This window comes from Trachinotus anak, unplaced genomic scaffold (assembly GCF_046630095.1).
Source record: "Trachinotus anak isolate AG129_WGS33_773 ecotype Australia unplaced genomic scaffold, CSIRO_AGI_Tana_v1 ptg000032l, whole genome shotgun sequence".
In the NCBI taxonomy this organism is placed as follows: domain Eukaryota; kingdom Metazoa; phylum Chordata; class Actinopteri; order Carangiformes; family Carangidae; genus Trachinotus; species Trachinotus anak.
Window position 1 is genome coordinate 6,567,985 of NW_027273883.1, and position 16,970 is coordinate 6,584,954.

Sequence of the window (16,970 nt, forward strand, 5' to 3'; positions counted from 1 at the left end):
CTTAACATTTATCTAAATGCAGATCAATAATATTTTGCTCATGGCCTATAAGGAACTCATAAACCCAAGACCTTTATAAATATTGATGACTTTTTAGAAGTTGTAAAACCCAAAGTATGTATCAATGGTTTACCACCATTTATAGCTGCATTACCACTAAATAAAAACAACCAGATGTGTTATTACCACATTTTACATATTGATACAAGAGAGCCTTTATTCAAACAGAATGGGAACTTCTTAAGAATGTAATAAAAACAGCTACCATCAACATTTTCCATGCACCATTGCTCTCTATATTTGTGCTGGTTTAAGTTTTCCACGCATCAATGGCTAATTAAACTCTATAAATTAATAAATGGCTATAATATAAATTATAAATGTTGATAAGCAGTTTATATGTGGATTTTGGTCCAGGTGTTTTCCAGGGGTTAAAGGTCAAATGGTATGGGAGGATTCTCCATAATCTAATTTTTCCCATAAACTGGTCCTATTAATGTCTTACAGGCTTATATGGTCTGTGATGCATTAGTAAATAACAAAGCCATAAGTACATATTTTAACTTAACTTAACATTAGACTCTATAATGCTGCCATCTCAGAAAGTGTAGGTGGTTTTGAGCTACACATACATGAACAAAGGTATGATTTAAAGTGATGATCTGGGGCAGTGGCAGTTTTCTATAGGCTCCTGGATGCAATTCGCATAATTTCAACTGAGCTGATGTTCATTTACTGATAAAATCAGTCTGTCTGAAGCTGATTACGCTTCTCCTGAAAAAAAATATAGCTGCAGATATCTCGGTTACTTTAGGGGCCAACATGTGTCTGTATAGATATGACGGTTTAGCTTAGCTTATAGCATCCTGTAAGCTAAAGGCTTTACATGCTTCAAGCTGCCTTCCAGAGCCGCTTGTAAGTGACTATAACAAAGGTCGCAAATTAAAGATACGTCATCAGTTTATGTCAATCATTAATTTAATGCTGATTGCAAGAGGATGTTAGATGTTACATTCACATCTGGAAGCTGTCTGGGTGAAGGTCATATTTCCCAGCAGAATGAAATGCATCCGCCTTCCTGTCTTGTGCGTGTTAGAAGAGGGGCGAGTGCGGACAGAAACACCCATCTGCGGTCTGAACCAAACGTTTCAACTCTATCGCAGCAGAAATGGCACGCAGATCTGTCAGGATTACTTTAGCGGACACGCTTGCGGACCTGTCAAAGAACAACTTTGAGAAGTTCGTCGAATATCTCCTGGACCGCAGGGAAGAGCCGCGGGTCCGACGCAACAGGGTGGAGGGAAAAAACTATCTCGAAGTCACCGACGTCCTGGTTTCAACTTTCACCGAGACCGGAGCTCCCTGGGTGGTCTCGGAGATTCTCAGGGACATTGGCTGTAACGACGAGGCCGAGAGGCTCGGTGAGATTGCTGAACACTTCCGCGGTTCATCGCTACATTGGCTCAAATGCGGTGGAAACAATATAACGTCGTGAGCTTCTCATTCAGCGCCACATTGTATCAACGCGCTGCGCCCGACATCACTTCAGGCCACAGGGTTTTCATTCAGTCCCATTTTAAAGCCGGTTTTCCCGCCGTCACATGGTCCAATGAAATCACACACACATATATGGAAGGTAGCCTGTTGTAGATGGCATTCACACAGCTGCATTTTCAGTCTGAAAACGATATTGACTGTGAGAGTTCACAAAAAGCAGATAACAATGTGTCTGTAATATTCTCGTTTTTACACATTAATGCAGTGAGTAGGCTATACCCAGACACAAACATGCATATATTGACTTTCTATATAGGAAATATATACATAAAAAAACTAAATATTGAACTTATTAGAAATTTATATTTAACATACATTTCTAGCCCATACAAATATATATGTCTATGTATGTATGCTTATAATGTAGACGTGTGTTACATGATTATATATCCATCTCATATCCTGTCAATATATATTATAGTTACAGTATGGTCCAAATATCTGGGACCAGTTTCCCAGAATGGGAGGATAGACATGTTTAAAATTAATAAGACAGTAATAAGAAAAATATATAAATAGATTATTACATGTATGTGGTTTTAATAAACGTCCGAATATAAATTGAATATATATTAACAACATGTTATACCATATAAAAATTCATTGTGTAGAAATTTTTCAATGTGTACATATACAAAAGTTTCTATGGGTATTGCACATACAATATAAACATATATCTTCATATATCCAGAGGATGTATATATGTGATAATAATATATCCCCTTATAGGTGACATATATAACAACATCATCATTTTGGAAAATTCTTCACTTTCTTGTAAAAAGATTCATGGAGAGTCCAAAATGTGGAACTGGAACTTCTGGGTTCTGTTCCAGGACTAAGAAAACCTCAAAATCCCAGAGACCCTTTATTAAAAACACTAAATGCTAAAAATACAACTTTGGAACAGAGCCTTTCTCAACAGTATGTGACAGTCATGTGGCTCTCTTCATGTGTTTAGATAACAACGGTTGTCTATAACAATTTATGTTTTTCGCTGCCTTTCAAAAAACAACCTACACCTTAGGTCTTAAAAGTGGACACACATCATGTCAAAAACGGTAGCAGCAGCAACAATATCCAAACGTGATGAAAGTAGTTTTCTAGTCCTGTTATCGTTTAATTATTGGCAGAGTCTGTGCAGTACAACCAGATAAAGAATATGTTGAACTGGCTCTGCATGTACACCAACCTTGGAGATTATGCAATGCTAGACTGCCCGACTATTTACTACAGTTGAAATGAACTTGAATGACAATGAACAGTTTGAAATTCTATTAAATGTTTAACATTCAGACTAATGTAAGTAATAGTAGTTCACAGCCACAACTTATTTCAGCGTGGACAACATATGTTACCTTTTTTAGTTGGAATATAAAACCACACCACACTATACCACTGGCTGAGGCCCAGGCTAATGATCAGTAAAGAGTAAACTATGTGCAAAGGAATCTGTTTGTACAATTTAACACACATGTTTCTATTTTTACAGACAGAGATCTACGCGAGGGACAGTAGACTTCTTGCTGGACTGTGAGTTAACCTGCCAAAAACTTTATTTCCTGCATGGAATGAAGTTATCGACATGTAAAGAAATGTCCAATGTGTAGAGCTGCAATACAAATATTTTTTTCTTAAATGTTTTATAGCTGCAAGACCCTCAGCTGGAGCAATCATGGTGAGAGAAGGTACACACTGACTGACTATACACCTTCTCAGAACACATCAGTGCCTGCAGGCTGGTTTCTGGCTGCTTACCTGAAATTAATACTGATGAGAACAAAAAAAAAAAGAAATAAAAGATAATACTAAACATCATCATGACATCAAACCCCATTGTTGATATTATTCAGGATCAGTATTTTTGAGATATATAATGTATTTACATTCAATAATTACTTCTGTGTGTAGTAATTCTCTCTTGCTCTCTCCCTCTCTCACCCCACTTCTCATAATCAGCTGACTTCAGGTCTTTTCTGTATCCAATCAGATTTTACCACTATCTCAATGAGGAAGTCCCATTGTTCCTGTCAGACTTTAAAATCTGTTTCCCTCTCTTCTGCTTTCAGCTGATCATCAGAGTCCACATCACATCCAGATCTCCAGTATCCTCTTCCTCCCATCACCACCACCAGTGTCTTGACCCCAGGGTTGTTTTCTCACCTCCTTCTCAAACACGATGACATCACGAGGGGGTGTGACTGCCAAAGACTATCACTCCTCTCACTTTTCTTAATAAAAATGTACAAGTTAACTCAGAATGAAGTCTGTCCTGATTGAAATCTCCAGATATAAAGGAAAATGCTTATTTGGTGCAAGCCCCAACAAGAAGCACATCATATATGTATTTTTTTTTTCTGTGAAAATGAAATTCACAAATGACTTATATTTTTTCATATTGTTCAGCCTTATTTTTAATTAAACATCATCCACATCATCTGCCAATAAGTACCTCCTCTCCTCATGCACCCTTGTCCCGGTCATGTCTTATGCTGATATGAATCATATTAAGGATATGATATGGAACATAACCTGGTGATTTATATGTGTCCTGGCAACTCAGAATCTGTGCAAGAGTGTGTTTGATACGTCCACATGAATTTGTCATTTCTGCGTTGAACTTGCTCTTACAGATGTCTTGACCACATTTTATGATCTAATATTTTCTTGCCGTTCTATTTGACAGCTTTTTCTTCACTGTATACTCAGCAGTTCACATTTTAGACCAGCATTAAAGTGAGTCAAGCAATTTCTAAATGTTTACAGATGAATAGCTCCGCATTAAGATATTATTCTTTTCTTTGGTGTAAATATAGACAGAATGTCAACAGTATGGATCTGTGTATGAGGAAGGTCTGAATTGCACTTACACAGACTCTCTTTAACCCCAGCATTAACACAGTACTGAAACTCTCTAAAAGAAGCACTTTGAGGGGTAGTTCACATTACTGAAACACCACGCTGAAAAAGCAAACTGCTATATAACCATTTGCAATAAATTCTTATAAGATGTAGCTTATCAATACACTTAATCCATTAATGCACCAACTTTTTAACTCTAAGAGCGACTTTGACTAAATTAAAAGGGGCTGAGAGCCACTCATTTTAGATTAATTTACATATCGTATCAAAACATTCAAGCTGATCTATCCTCAGCATCAGCATGTGTTCTATCTTTAAGCAAGTGAACACTACCGCACCACATTTAACGAACTGCTCTGAAAGAACATCGTCGTACAAGAGGATTATCTGCACAAACTAACGGCATCAATGTTTTGTATTTTTTCAGCCATCATAAAGTTTTTCTTTAGTTGCTTTTCCTCTGTGGCTCATAGTCTTTAATTAGTCAATAAACTCAGTCACTCAGTTACTGTTTTAAAACCACAATGTAAGCATTTATTGATATTGGTCCAACTAGGTGTTTGAATTGTACATTTCTACAATACATTTATCTACATACATTGATTTAAAAAGAAAAGCTTTACTGACACTTGACAAACCTATGGCTTGTATTACATTTTGGTCCTACGAGTCCACTTTGCTACAGGAAAATTGAACAGTGGCCTCCAAAGAGAAATTTGTCAAAAACGGACAGATGGCAGAGTCATGTCCTCCTGCTACTTTTCTGCTTCTTCTGTACAGGCCTACAGAGGAGACAGTAAATAAAATAAAATAAAATAAAAAAAAAACACTGGTGTGAGACAGACCATCCAAGGCATTTGAGAAAAACACAAAACGTATGCCAAATGATCTACAGGCCACACATTTATGGCCGGAGACTGTACTTCAACTTTATTGCAACATAAAATGTGAGAAATTGAAGAGGTCTGAATAATTTCTGGACACACTGTATGTATTTAACAGCCTGCAGTAGATATCTATAATTTAAAAAATGCAGCCACCGCAAACAATCAGTAGTAATTAAGACAATAAAACTAAACCTTTCTAGAACACAACACATACCTAGAAGCAACAGTGGACAGGCCTCTGGTGCTCTGGACCTGATTCTCTCTGGTCTGCCTCTTCTTGGCTGCGGCCCGCTGTTTGTCGCGCTTCAAAATGTATTTGATAGCCTCCTCCATTTTGGACCCTTGGTCACAGGTCGACTTCATTCCCCGCAGAAAATCGACATACCTGTGTAGAGATTGTGGAGTGGTGGCCTTTAATGACTGCTGATGCACCAACATCACCATCTACTGCAATTCACTTTATCATTTCATCATACCTGATTTCGTCCCAATCCTTCGACTCGTACAGACCCTTCAGCGTCTTAGATCGGTATTTACCAAAACCAACAAGGGCAGATCCTGCTTGGCCTGACTGGTGGGATCTTTCTTTGGCTTTCTCATACTCGCAATGAAATTTGACTTCCCTCACAACCTCAGGGTATGCCATCACGTATCGAGTCAAGGCATCCTTCAAATCAAAAACAACAAAAAACGTTGGTGTTATTATTCAAGCTGTAATTTACAGAAGCCAAGGAAGGCCATACTCACAATTTTTTTTATCCTGTTACTTTGAGATATATTATCAGGAGAAAATTATTTTTTGTTTTCCCAAGATAACGGAATAAATATCAAGATAACGGGACAGCATCACAAACAATCATTTTCTCCTGATAATATCTTGTTATCTTAGGATAACGAGCTTTGTAACTTGAGATAACAGGATTAAAAAAAAATATTTGCAAGTATGGCCTTTCTGGCTTTCCGCAGTAATTAAACTGAAAATACTTCATTCACCTCTCAACGGACAATTTGAGGTGAAGTTGAAATTACAGCGCAAAGACACATTATGTCAAAAAATATGCATTTATCAATCTGTGTACAAGCTACACTGTTCATTTCATCTACTGACTGTTCTCTTTATTCTGTCCTTTAAGCTGTGCAAGGCATCCCTGTATTTTGACCATAGTTTTAGAGCTGCGATTAATAACACCTTGAAGTCTGTTTTGTAATAAGAATGTAAACCAGCAAATAAATACAAAGGTTAAAACAGCTTCAATATAAGAGGAATAAAACACCCCAGAAAGATGCAAGACAAAATAGGGCAAGGACAAAGGAGGAGGTTGACTGCACACTGAAATTTGCAAGCTCCAAATAGTTTTATTATTGCAACGTTTCAACCTACAAAGTCTTTATCCATGTAGGTCAATGAGAACAAAAAAAACATATTTCCACATGATTTAAACGAGGAATTACATGAAAAACTTGTTAAAAAACAACAAATATAAAGTGTAATTTCCTTTATTTTCTCTATAATATGACTCGTCCTGGTGCCAAGACCCAAGAAACTTACTATTATAGTACTTCCTTATTCTTATGTGTAATTTTACATCATACTCATGCTTCTGCTTCTTTTTTAAATATATAATCTCCAAATTGAATAAATTATACAAAACATCTTTTACATGTCTTTCATGGGCTACAGCTCTCACCTTAGGATTTTCCTGAGTGTTGCTTTCTATCATGTGATCTACTAAATATAGGTGGATCTTTCATTTTCTGTATAGCCTATAAATCCAGCAGTTTGACAGATAAATACTTTGTAGGTTGAAAAGTTTTTGTTAATAAAAACTTATGGAAGCTTGACAATTTCAATGTGTTCAGGATCTCATTTTTCTTTGCAGTACCTTGTTGGCCATCAGCGGGTCCAGACGCTTCGTGTGCTCTCGCTCCTTCTGGTGGCTAGCCACGAGGTTTGCTGCATATGTCACATCATTTTCCAGCAGCCATTTGTAGGTTTTATCTCTGTACTGGCCAAACTGAAGCGTGTACCTGCTCAGAACGAGCCTATCATTGGAAGAGTCCCCGCCCTCAGAGAGAACGCAGGCCCTCGCCTCAGCCGCCACCTCTTCTGGCTTCTTCACAGGAGGACCTGCAGGCGCTAAAGGCCACCGACCGGCCACATGGCTCCGAGCCTCCTGTGAGGGCTTTGTGTCCAGCTCCCCGTTTGAGGTCTTCTGGAAGGTAGGGTCACCTTTCTAATGAAGGAGAACAAAAATGAAAACAAATTTTTAAAAAAACGCCAACGTGAGTACTGTTTTTATTGACCAGCCACATGTTAAAGTGAATTTTACAGTGTGAATACAAACTTACATCCACACAGGCTTTGGTTTCTGAATCTGTAAAGAAAGACGACAGGATGGTTAAAGGCTGATTCAAGTATTGCACTGTTTACTGTATAATTCTCCACACTGAACCAGTTGACTTTGGTATGCAGTTTCAGAGGAAGTTGTGGTGTAAACCTCTGCTCCAGCTGAAGGACACTGAGGCCAAAGGTCACAATGGCAGCCTCTGAACAGATAATCCAACGCTGCCTCAAAATTACAGTTTAAGAAGTGCATATTGTTTCTCAATTAATCTTGAATCTTTTTCATTTTTAGTTCATCGTGAGATTGATTATGGCTAATGTCAGAGATTTTACAGTATTTGCCCACATCTAATACAAAAAGATTAATAACTATACTGCTTAAAGTATTTACAACCTATGTAAATGAAATATCATACTTTAATAGTTTTTAAGAGTTTCAATGCCTGCAGATACCCTGTTATATTCTTGACTGGACACTTCTTTGTTTTATATTCTGATTATGTTTTGTTATCTCATATGATCTACATGTTAAACTTTCTCATGCTGCTTTAATGTTTTGTTGAACTAAAGACACGTTTCTGCTCTGGTGCAAAATAAAATTATATTCTTCTTTAGATATTGTATATGTGTCTGACTGTACTAAATGTACACCTTGCCAAATGACCTTGAAAGTGCTGTTTGTCACCTTGCATGACAGCTCCAAGAGTACAGTCCAAAGTCCACTTTGGAGAAGGATAAAACCTGGTATCAAATTATCCTGCAGTTGTCTCCAACAGATGATCTATAATGTCTCATGTTAAAAAAGAGAAAACTCACTGTCATTGGAACCAGGTTGTGATGATTCTCCACCCGTCTCTTTAACTGCAAAAAATGGAAAGACAGTTAGTTTCTGATTAAACGATATGTGATGGAATTGAAATACGAGATACAGGGTTAGCCTGGAACACAGTAACTCTGGAATAATGTTTCAATACAGTCAAATGTAGCATTGAAATATGAGTGGGAAGCAACCCAAAACAAGAGAGTGTAAAAGTCAGTGACCCACAGTCATGAATCCTATAAAACAAACTGAATGTGCCTTTGGTAGAGAAGTACCACCCACATTTCCAGAGTGTTGCTTTCCTTTAAAAAGCCCAATTATTCTGCTGTAGGCCGTCAACATGTCAGTAAAATTATAGGAACTGTAAGCACTGATCCACAAGACAAAATTAGGTCTAAGCTACACAGTAAATTTAGAGGAATGACATGGTAAATGTCGGGATAATAATAATAATATCAGTAATAACAATAATATAAAATGGTGGTCTGTGTTATGTAGTGTCACCATTATCTTTATTCAGTGACTTATACAGTGACCTGTTGATGATGATAAGTTATTTTGCAGCCAGAACCTGATTATTTTTGTCTCCACATTTTATTACATACAAGTGTATAATTATGGAAATGAGCCTTAAGGATGTAGCCTGCAGATGCACACATGCACGGGCTTTGCACTTTTACTATTCAACAACATAAATAAGGACAATTCTGTCTTTTCCTTGCAGCATTATCGTCTCAGCGAGCTGAGCTGCAGATCAGGGAAGCCTCTCAACACAGACCTGTGTGTCCTGTGGTCTTAACTTTCTCTTCAGCTCTACTTCAAACCACACAGTAACCAGACCTTTACCGAGTCTTTCCGCCTCGTCGTTGCAGCGAATCTTCCTCAGTATCTCCGCCGCCACCTGAGGAGCTCTGGCTTCAGTGAAGGCTGAGACCAGGACGTTTGTGACTCTTAAATGGTCTTGACCCTCCACATCACAGCGTGCGACCCACGGCTCCTCTCTGCGGTCCAGAAGCTGCTCAACAAACTCTCTCAGTTTCCTCTCGCCCAGTTTCGCCAGTGCGTCCTTTATAGACTCTTTTTTGGTCTTGGGGTTCATTTCTTACCAACTTCTCCCAGACCGTCTCACTGGTGGTCAGTCTTTATCCACAAACGCTGTGGAAAAGTTTTAATCAACAGATTGTCCTTTTTTTTTTTTTTTTTTTTCACTTTAAGAGCGCCACCGCGATTCCCGAGCGGGAACAGAAATGATCGAAATCGTCCCATCTGAAATCCTCCAGCGCCTGCGTTTGTTATGATGAACCAGTTTGTTTTGAGATTACGCGCCTAAAGCTTATTTCCGCTTCCGCCTTCTTCTTCTTCGTCTTCTTCTTCTTCGTCGTCTTCTTCTTCGTCTTCTTCTTCTGCAGACTAGATGCGTCACGGCACGATGCTGCCTCTCACAGGTTATGTAGCGGTGAAGAGTCTTTATGCTCAGGTCTTTTGGTTTTTATAAACTTAATGTCACCATACACCCTGCAAGAGACCTGACAATGAAAAGTTATTTTGCTTTTCTTTGTACCTGAAAAAGGTGATTTCTCTTGCTGTGGTATTCCTTGCACTGAAGTAGTAGGCTAGGTGCTTGAGTGTTTCTGCAATGCCTGCGTTTCTAGTTGGGTGTTTGCCTATGTTATGTAATGTTTAGCTGAGTCGTGAGTGACTTATTCTCAGATGATGAGAGGATGATGATCTTGTGATGTTATTTTCTTCACTTCATTTCCTGCATGCCACCCTCGCAGCACCGACCTGTCTTTATGTTGCCTATTATGTAAATATCTCCCACTTCTGCAGATCTGGTTGTCTTTCCACGCTGTGAGTGTCGGGCCTTGACGACACAGCAGGCCTGATCCCAAAGGTTAATAATCCCTTCTAACTGTAAGCAATGCTGGGGCTAAACCTACTATGGGGTTGACCCTCCCTACCTTACCTGAACGTCGGGTAGGTACTTGGTAGCTGAGACCTCCTTCTTGTACTCTTTTTCTAGATGTGCCAGAGACTCAGCCTGTTCCTCACGGATCCTCAAAGGATGCTTTAAGCTCCTAGCGGCCCTGCCTCTCCTTCCTGAGCCGTGCTCCTGTTTCAGTAGCAACACCTTGTAGTGAGCTTGTTTGTCCTGAAACATTTGCTGGAAATTATGAGTTCTCTTCACTAACTTATGGCACTGACACGGCTTCTTTACACTCGTCATCTCACCGTGGCACTGTTTTACTCTTTAGTCTGCATTTATAGGATTGGATTCAAATGCTACTGCTGTTACACCTTGTCTTATTTCATTATCAAATGTTTCTATGTATATATTATTTATAATCAGTCTTAATCAGGTATCTATCACTTTCTTTATGAAAGTTCTCCCTTCTCAATTATCAGTTTCCCTCCTCTGCCCCCTAGAACCAGTGATAAAGAAATGTTAACTTTACATATGACTCCCTATGATTCCTTCTTGATAAACAGTCGGTATTACTGGAGACCAGCAATAGATTAAGAACAGATTCCTTTCTGGTATTATTTATCATTTATTTCCATCCAGTACCTACATGTTCTAACTCCTCTATTACTTATTGCCCATTCTCTCACTCCCCCACAATGTGATATGCTCATTAAAATATCCACACCATACAGACTGTCCCTCTATTTCCTCAAGCTTGTTTCGCTGTGGCCATAAAAGGTTCTCACCCCACACTTCTGGTGCCACATGTTCCTGTCCACTCCCCACTCTGCAGGAAATGCCTGCTACATATCCACATTATGCAAAATTCAACTGAGGCTACATCCAGGACACAGTGTTGCATTTGGAGCAGTTGGAAATACCAACACTATGCATTTTCTAAATACCTCCCCCTGACAGCAGTTGTCCAGTCACAGCTTTATAAACAGTAATTCTCTCTCTCTCTCTCTCTCTTTCTCTCTCTCTCTCATATCTCTATATCATCTCTTGGCACTGAATGTCTGTCCAGCTTTGAATTTTTCCACATGTTGAAGCACTATACAAGGGTGGAAGGACACAGATCCTTTATATAGGTAAAACCACAGTGTAAAAGTAAACATCCTGTATTGAAAGTGTTAATAAAGTAAAAGTATGATCGGAAGTATCAGAAAGTATGTGCCCTGTGATTGCTACTAGACTATTGATGATGTTCTATCATTAGATATATCATTACTCATGCATCAATGTGCAAGTAGGATTTTATTTTAGCTGCATGAGTTGGAGCTAATTTGTAACCATTTTACGTAGGCAGGGATGGATTATGAGACACTAGGTCCCTGGGAACAGACAAGTAAAGGGCCCCTCATCCCTGGAGCAAGACATATTGAAAGAGACACAGAACAGCTACAGATTTGTAGCCCCTTTGTGTGTCTTTGTGGTCTTCTTGAGTGTTTTGCGCTATTTTTTTTCATTGTCATTTAGCCTTTTAAAACCAAAACATGAGCAAAAGTGTAAAAGATTAATTAAACTGTGAGTTTATCTGCTCTTACATAAATTACAAAGGTTTGTTAATCTGAGTATTGTTTACCATCCACCATAGTGACTGAACGGGGCCAAGTAGCTCAACCAGAGCCTGCACAAATGTAATAGTAAAAGTCCAGACTTCACCCTGAGGGCACTGTGTGATGGATAAGAATATAAACATCCTGGGTGCCTAAAACTGGTCAGACCAAATATTGATTTGAACTTATTTTTCCAGCTTTTCTGCACGTTGTATGAGGACAATTCATAAAAACTATCAATGAAATCACTTTTGAAAGCATTCTCACTTTACTTTTATTGCCTGCACTTTTGTACAAAACCGTAGGTGTATCTGCTAAGTGGGTTAATAAACCATTTATTTACTATTTGTATGTTGCTGGAAACGCTTAATGGGCGGTCTTAAAGCAAAGTGAATGAATAAATACAAACTCTTGATTAGGGAACTGATCGTAAGATTTCCGACAGCATTGAAGGCACCACATTTTGCTGCTCCGTGGTGACATCAGCACGAATTGAGCGGGATAAAGACCGACCACCGGGACCACGGCCTGCACCCTCCCGGTAAGAAATGCCTCCTAAAACCATTAAAGCCTCTATAAAGCGCACACTGGCGAACCTGAGCGGGGGGAAATTTGGAGAGTTCGTTGAGGAGCTTCTGGACCGCAGAGAGGAGCCATGTGTTACGCGCAATGATGTGGAGGGTAAAACCCGCATAGAAGTCACAAACGTCGTGGTCTCAGCCTTCACTGAAGCCAGAGCTCCTCAGGTGGTGGCGGAGATACTGCGGGAGATCGGCTGCAGCGACGCGGCGGAAAGACTCGGTAAACATCTGGTTACAATGTTTGGTGAAGAGCGGAAGAGAAAGTAGCCTCAAGTATCAGGCTGCAGAACATCCTGAAAGTTAGTCTGAATATAAAGTAGCGACACGGTTTAATGGGAAAGGCGTTTTTTTGGGTATAATATTAATGAAAGTGGAAATTAAAGTGAAAAAACGTTTGAAATGTTTTCGTTTTCATTTACGAGCTCAGGACACTTGAGCTTACGCAACTTCCCTGATCCGCAGTCAGCCGTCGGTCATTTCTCTCCTTTCTTTATTGCCCAGTGCTGTTCGGGTCACCGCGACGATATGACTGCAAGAAAGACAAACTCGTCCTTATTTATGTTGTTGAATAGCAGAAAAAAAGTGCAAAGCCCGTAGTGCACATGTAGGCTGCGTCCTTAAGGCTTGTTCCCGTCATTATACACTTATGTAATATTACTAAAACTGTAATAAATGTAGATCTGGCTGCAAAATAACTCATCTTCAACAGCGGGAAGGCCAGGTCTCCTTATAATGATGATGGTGAACAGCCCGCGATTTATTGTGTGATTTCCCGAAATGTACTGTGTAATTCCAGTAAATATTCAGTGTGGCCCAGGCCTACTTTCGCCTATGAATGGGTGCTTTCCTTTCATAGGATTCATGACTGTGGGTCACTTTTACATTCTCTTGTTTTGGGTTTCTTCCCACGCATATTTCAGTGCCACTTGTGACTCTGTTGAAATATTACTCCAGAGTTACTGTGTTCCAGGCTATCTCATATTTTAATTCCATCATATATTATTTAATCAGAAACTAACTGTCTTCCTATTTTTTTGCAGTTGAAGAGTTGGGTGGACAATAATCACAACCTGGTTCCAGTGACAGTGAGTTATTTTCTCTTTTTTAACATGGGGCATTATAGATCATCTGTTGGAGACAACTGCAGGATCATGTAACACTAGGTTTTATCCTTCACCAAAGTGGACTTTGGACTGTACTCTTGGAGCTGTCATGCACAATGTAAATGTTTAGGTGAGCAGAAACGTGCCTTTAGTTCACCACAACATTAAAGCAGCATGAGAAGGTTTAACATATCAATCAAATGTGGTAACAAAACATAATGAGTATAAAACAAAGAAATGTGTAGTCAAATCAATAAATGCCATCTATGTGGTATTAGATCAGTTTCTGTGAAACTGAAAGAAAAATACACTGGAGAGATTTTTGCAGATTTGCAGCTCAGTTTTCATTTTAAATTCTACTTGCACTTTAACCACAGTAAACCATCTAAATTCTCCCAAGACCATGAAATAAAACAATTAGTTTGCTGTATGGACGAGAGAACAGGAGTATGCATAAACGCTCATCTGAGAATAATCCCTTAATAAGCATTTTTCTTTTTCTCTAAATCTGTTACAGCTGCAGGATCCTCGCCTGGAGCAACTGGTGGAAATACAATGGCAGCAGGTGAATGTCCAGAGTTAGAAAATCTGCCTATTAGCACCTCTGACACTCACTAATTAACCCATTATAGCTTGTTTATCCAACTTTAGATGGGCTAGCCGTTCTCCCCTGCGTCCAGTCTTCATGCTAAGCTAAGCTAACTGTTTTCTAGCTTCATATTAAAGCATACAGATGGCAGATTGGTAACAATGTTCACATGCCACGGTTAGCAAGAAAACAAATTGGTTTGTTCCCCTAAAATGTCATCATAAAAACTAGGATTTATAAAGTGGCATTTGGAGAATATTCCTTCTGTATAACTGTAAACCTCTCTCTTTAAAGTGATGGTTTGGGTTATTTGATGTGGGGTGATGTGCGGTAGTCGTGCATATATGCATAGTCAGTGTATTACCTGCAGTAGATTTGGATCAGCGTGCTGCCAGAAGCAGCCGGGAGCACTGGCACAGAAGCTGAGCGATGCGCTGCTGTGGATGGGGCAGGAAGAGAAAACATGCTTTAGACACTTTCAGAAAACACCCACTGAAATAATCTAATATCCATGTAAATGTGCGCTTCATTTAGAATACTTTCAGTGCTTTATCTTCCTGTGAAAACAGCACTTTCCTTTGGTACTACACATTTCTTAATCGCTGAACTGCAAAGAGCTGAACTTGAATTTGTTTTAACAGGAAGATAAAGCACTGAAAATATTCTAAATGAAGTGTATATTTGAATATTTGGTGGGCATTTTTAAAAGACCTTTTCAAAACACCTTTTTTCTGCTGGCCCCGCAACGAAATTACTTACAAAATTACATCAAACCACTTGATGGGTCTCTATTCCTCGAAATCACTGTAGTATGAGTCAACTTTGTGTTTAATTTTGTCCCAAGTACTCAACCTGGGGCCCACATGCAATTATAAATGCTTCAATGAATGCTTCAGTGACACATGTGCAAGTGAACTATAGGGATCACCTTTACACAATCCTTTTCTCAGAAAACCACTGAACAGTGGTGTGCAAGCAGGGCAAGCAGTGCCCAGTTAAAGCTAGAAATAGACATCAATTAGAATGAGACTGAAGTTGAAGCAATATCACTCCTTACATCTGATCTCAGAACAGCTTTCTGTCCCTTAAAGGATTGGATCCATGTTTGCTTTCCTCATGTAATTACTGCCCTCTTGTGGTGGCAGCAGGGTGTTGTCCCTGCGAGCTAGCTTGCCTTCCAGCTGTAGTACATATCATCTGTGACCGTGTCCCGTTGACAAAGGCTGGAGTTTGGCAAGCAGAGAGAAGAGCAGCTTCATTTGGAGGTTTGCACATGCGCATTGAGCATAATCCTTGGATCTTTGACTGGTAATTAGCAACAGCCAAAGTGTGATAGGCAAACTGTCCTTCCCTCATCTACTGAACTGAGATCAGATATGATATTGCACGCATCATGGGCATGCATAGATGTGTGTGGAAACTAAATCTGCACTCAAGAGGCAGCAGTAGCAAGCACACCAGCAAATCACTCTTATTTATCAATTCTGTGAAAAATCTGCATTAAGTTTGAGGCAGAATATTGTTAGAGGAGGAGGGCAGCTCAGATCAGTGCGTAGGTTGTGTGTGTAGGGGCAGAGAAAGGTAGAGAGAGAGAGCTTGTTAGTTAGCAGTTAGCAGTGTAGCTGTGAACGTAGCAGTGCAATGTATGTGCACTTTAGGATGTTTGTCAGTACATAAATGCTACGACTCTTCAAGATCGAAGTTCCTGCGTCTCTGCTGGGGGGGGGCTCATCTATAAAAGTCACTGCATGCCACTGGTATTTCATATATGATTAACTTCAGTCATCGACATTGTGAATACAGAAATTGGATTTTGAAGAGAAACCTTTTTCATTTTCACTCATTTTCTTCTCCTCTCTCCTCAGGCCAGCACTTTGTGGACGGACATAAACTTGCGCTGATCAACAGAGTGACCAACATCGCACCAATTTTGGATGAGCTCCTTGCCAAAAAAGTCATTGGCGCAGAAAAATATCAAGAAATCAGGAAACTGCCTACAACTTATGCTAAGATGAGGGAGCTCTATCCTTCCCTTGAAGCTAGTGACACATGCAAAGACATCTTCTATGAAATCCTTACAAGACATGAGAAATATCTCATTGAAGACCTCAACAAAAAGACCAAACATGAGTTGTCTACCTGAACACAAAACAGTTTTATACATTATCCATGGTGCTGTACTAATGTTAATGCCATGTCTGTGGAGGTTTCCTACTTGGGGGGTTTTTAACAAGCTGTCTTAAATTTTCCAACTAAATTTTGTGAAATTTGTGTTTTGTTCAGTGCCTTCTCCGTCCTGATCAGTGAGGCTCATTTAATTGCTTCATTTTTTTTTAAACAAAACACACATAATGAGATTTCCCGTCAGGTTCCAAAAAACAGATGCAGAAAATGTTTATCAGACAATCATGTAAGAAATGAATTAAGGATCTCACCATTCAACATTTTTTATCATGACTCAATTATGTCCAGTAAGAATTTGCTGTTGGAGCTTCATTCAAAATGTTTCCTAATTTGAAATTTATAATAAAATCTTATTATGTTCGTGGCTCTTATATGTTGAGTGAATTGAGTGCCTTAAACATAGTATATGAAGCAAGTATAATGATGTAATAGAGTGTAGAAATGACATGTTTTTCCTCTGAGGTTTTTTTCAACATGTGCACATTGATCTTAAAATGAATGTCTAAATATTCAGAGGG

General features: G+C 39.1%; 1 protein-coding gene and 1 pseudogene across 1 annotated transcript; one reads left to right on the forward strand and one right to left on the reverse strand.

The window, feature by feature from the left end:
* The first annotated feature begins 1,057 nt into the window (after positions 1-1,057).
* Positions 1,058-16,823, forward strand: LOC139612907 (uncharacterized; annotated as a pseudogene).
* Positions 4,925-9,820, reverse strand: LOC139613018 (uncharacterized). The gene is made up of 7 exons (XM_071469290.1): positions 9,317-9,820; positions 8,467-8,511; positions 7,656-7,681; positions 7,190-7,540; positions 5,783-5,973; positions 5,521-5,691; positions 4,925-5,201 (listed from the first exon to the last, which is right to left on the reverse strand). Exons 1-7 carry the CDS (start codon positions 9,567-9,569, stop codon positions 5,162-5,164), a joined length of 1,077 nt encoding a protein of 358 aa, XP_071325391.1. The 5' UTR covers positions 9,570-9,820; the 3' UTR covers positions 4,925-5,161.
* Positions 16,824-16,970: the final 147 nt, after the last annotated feature.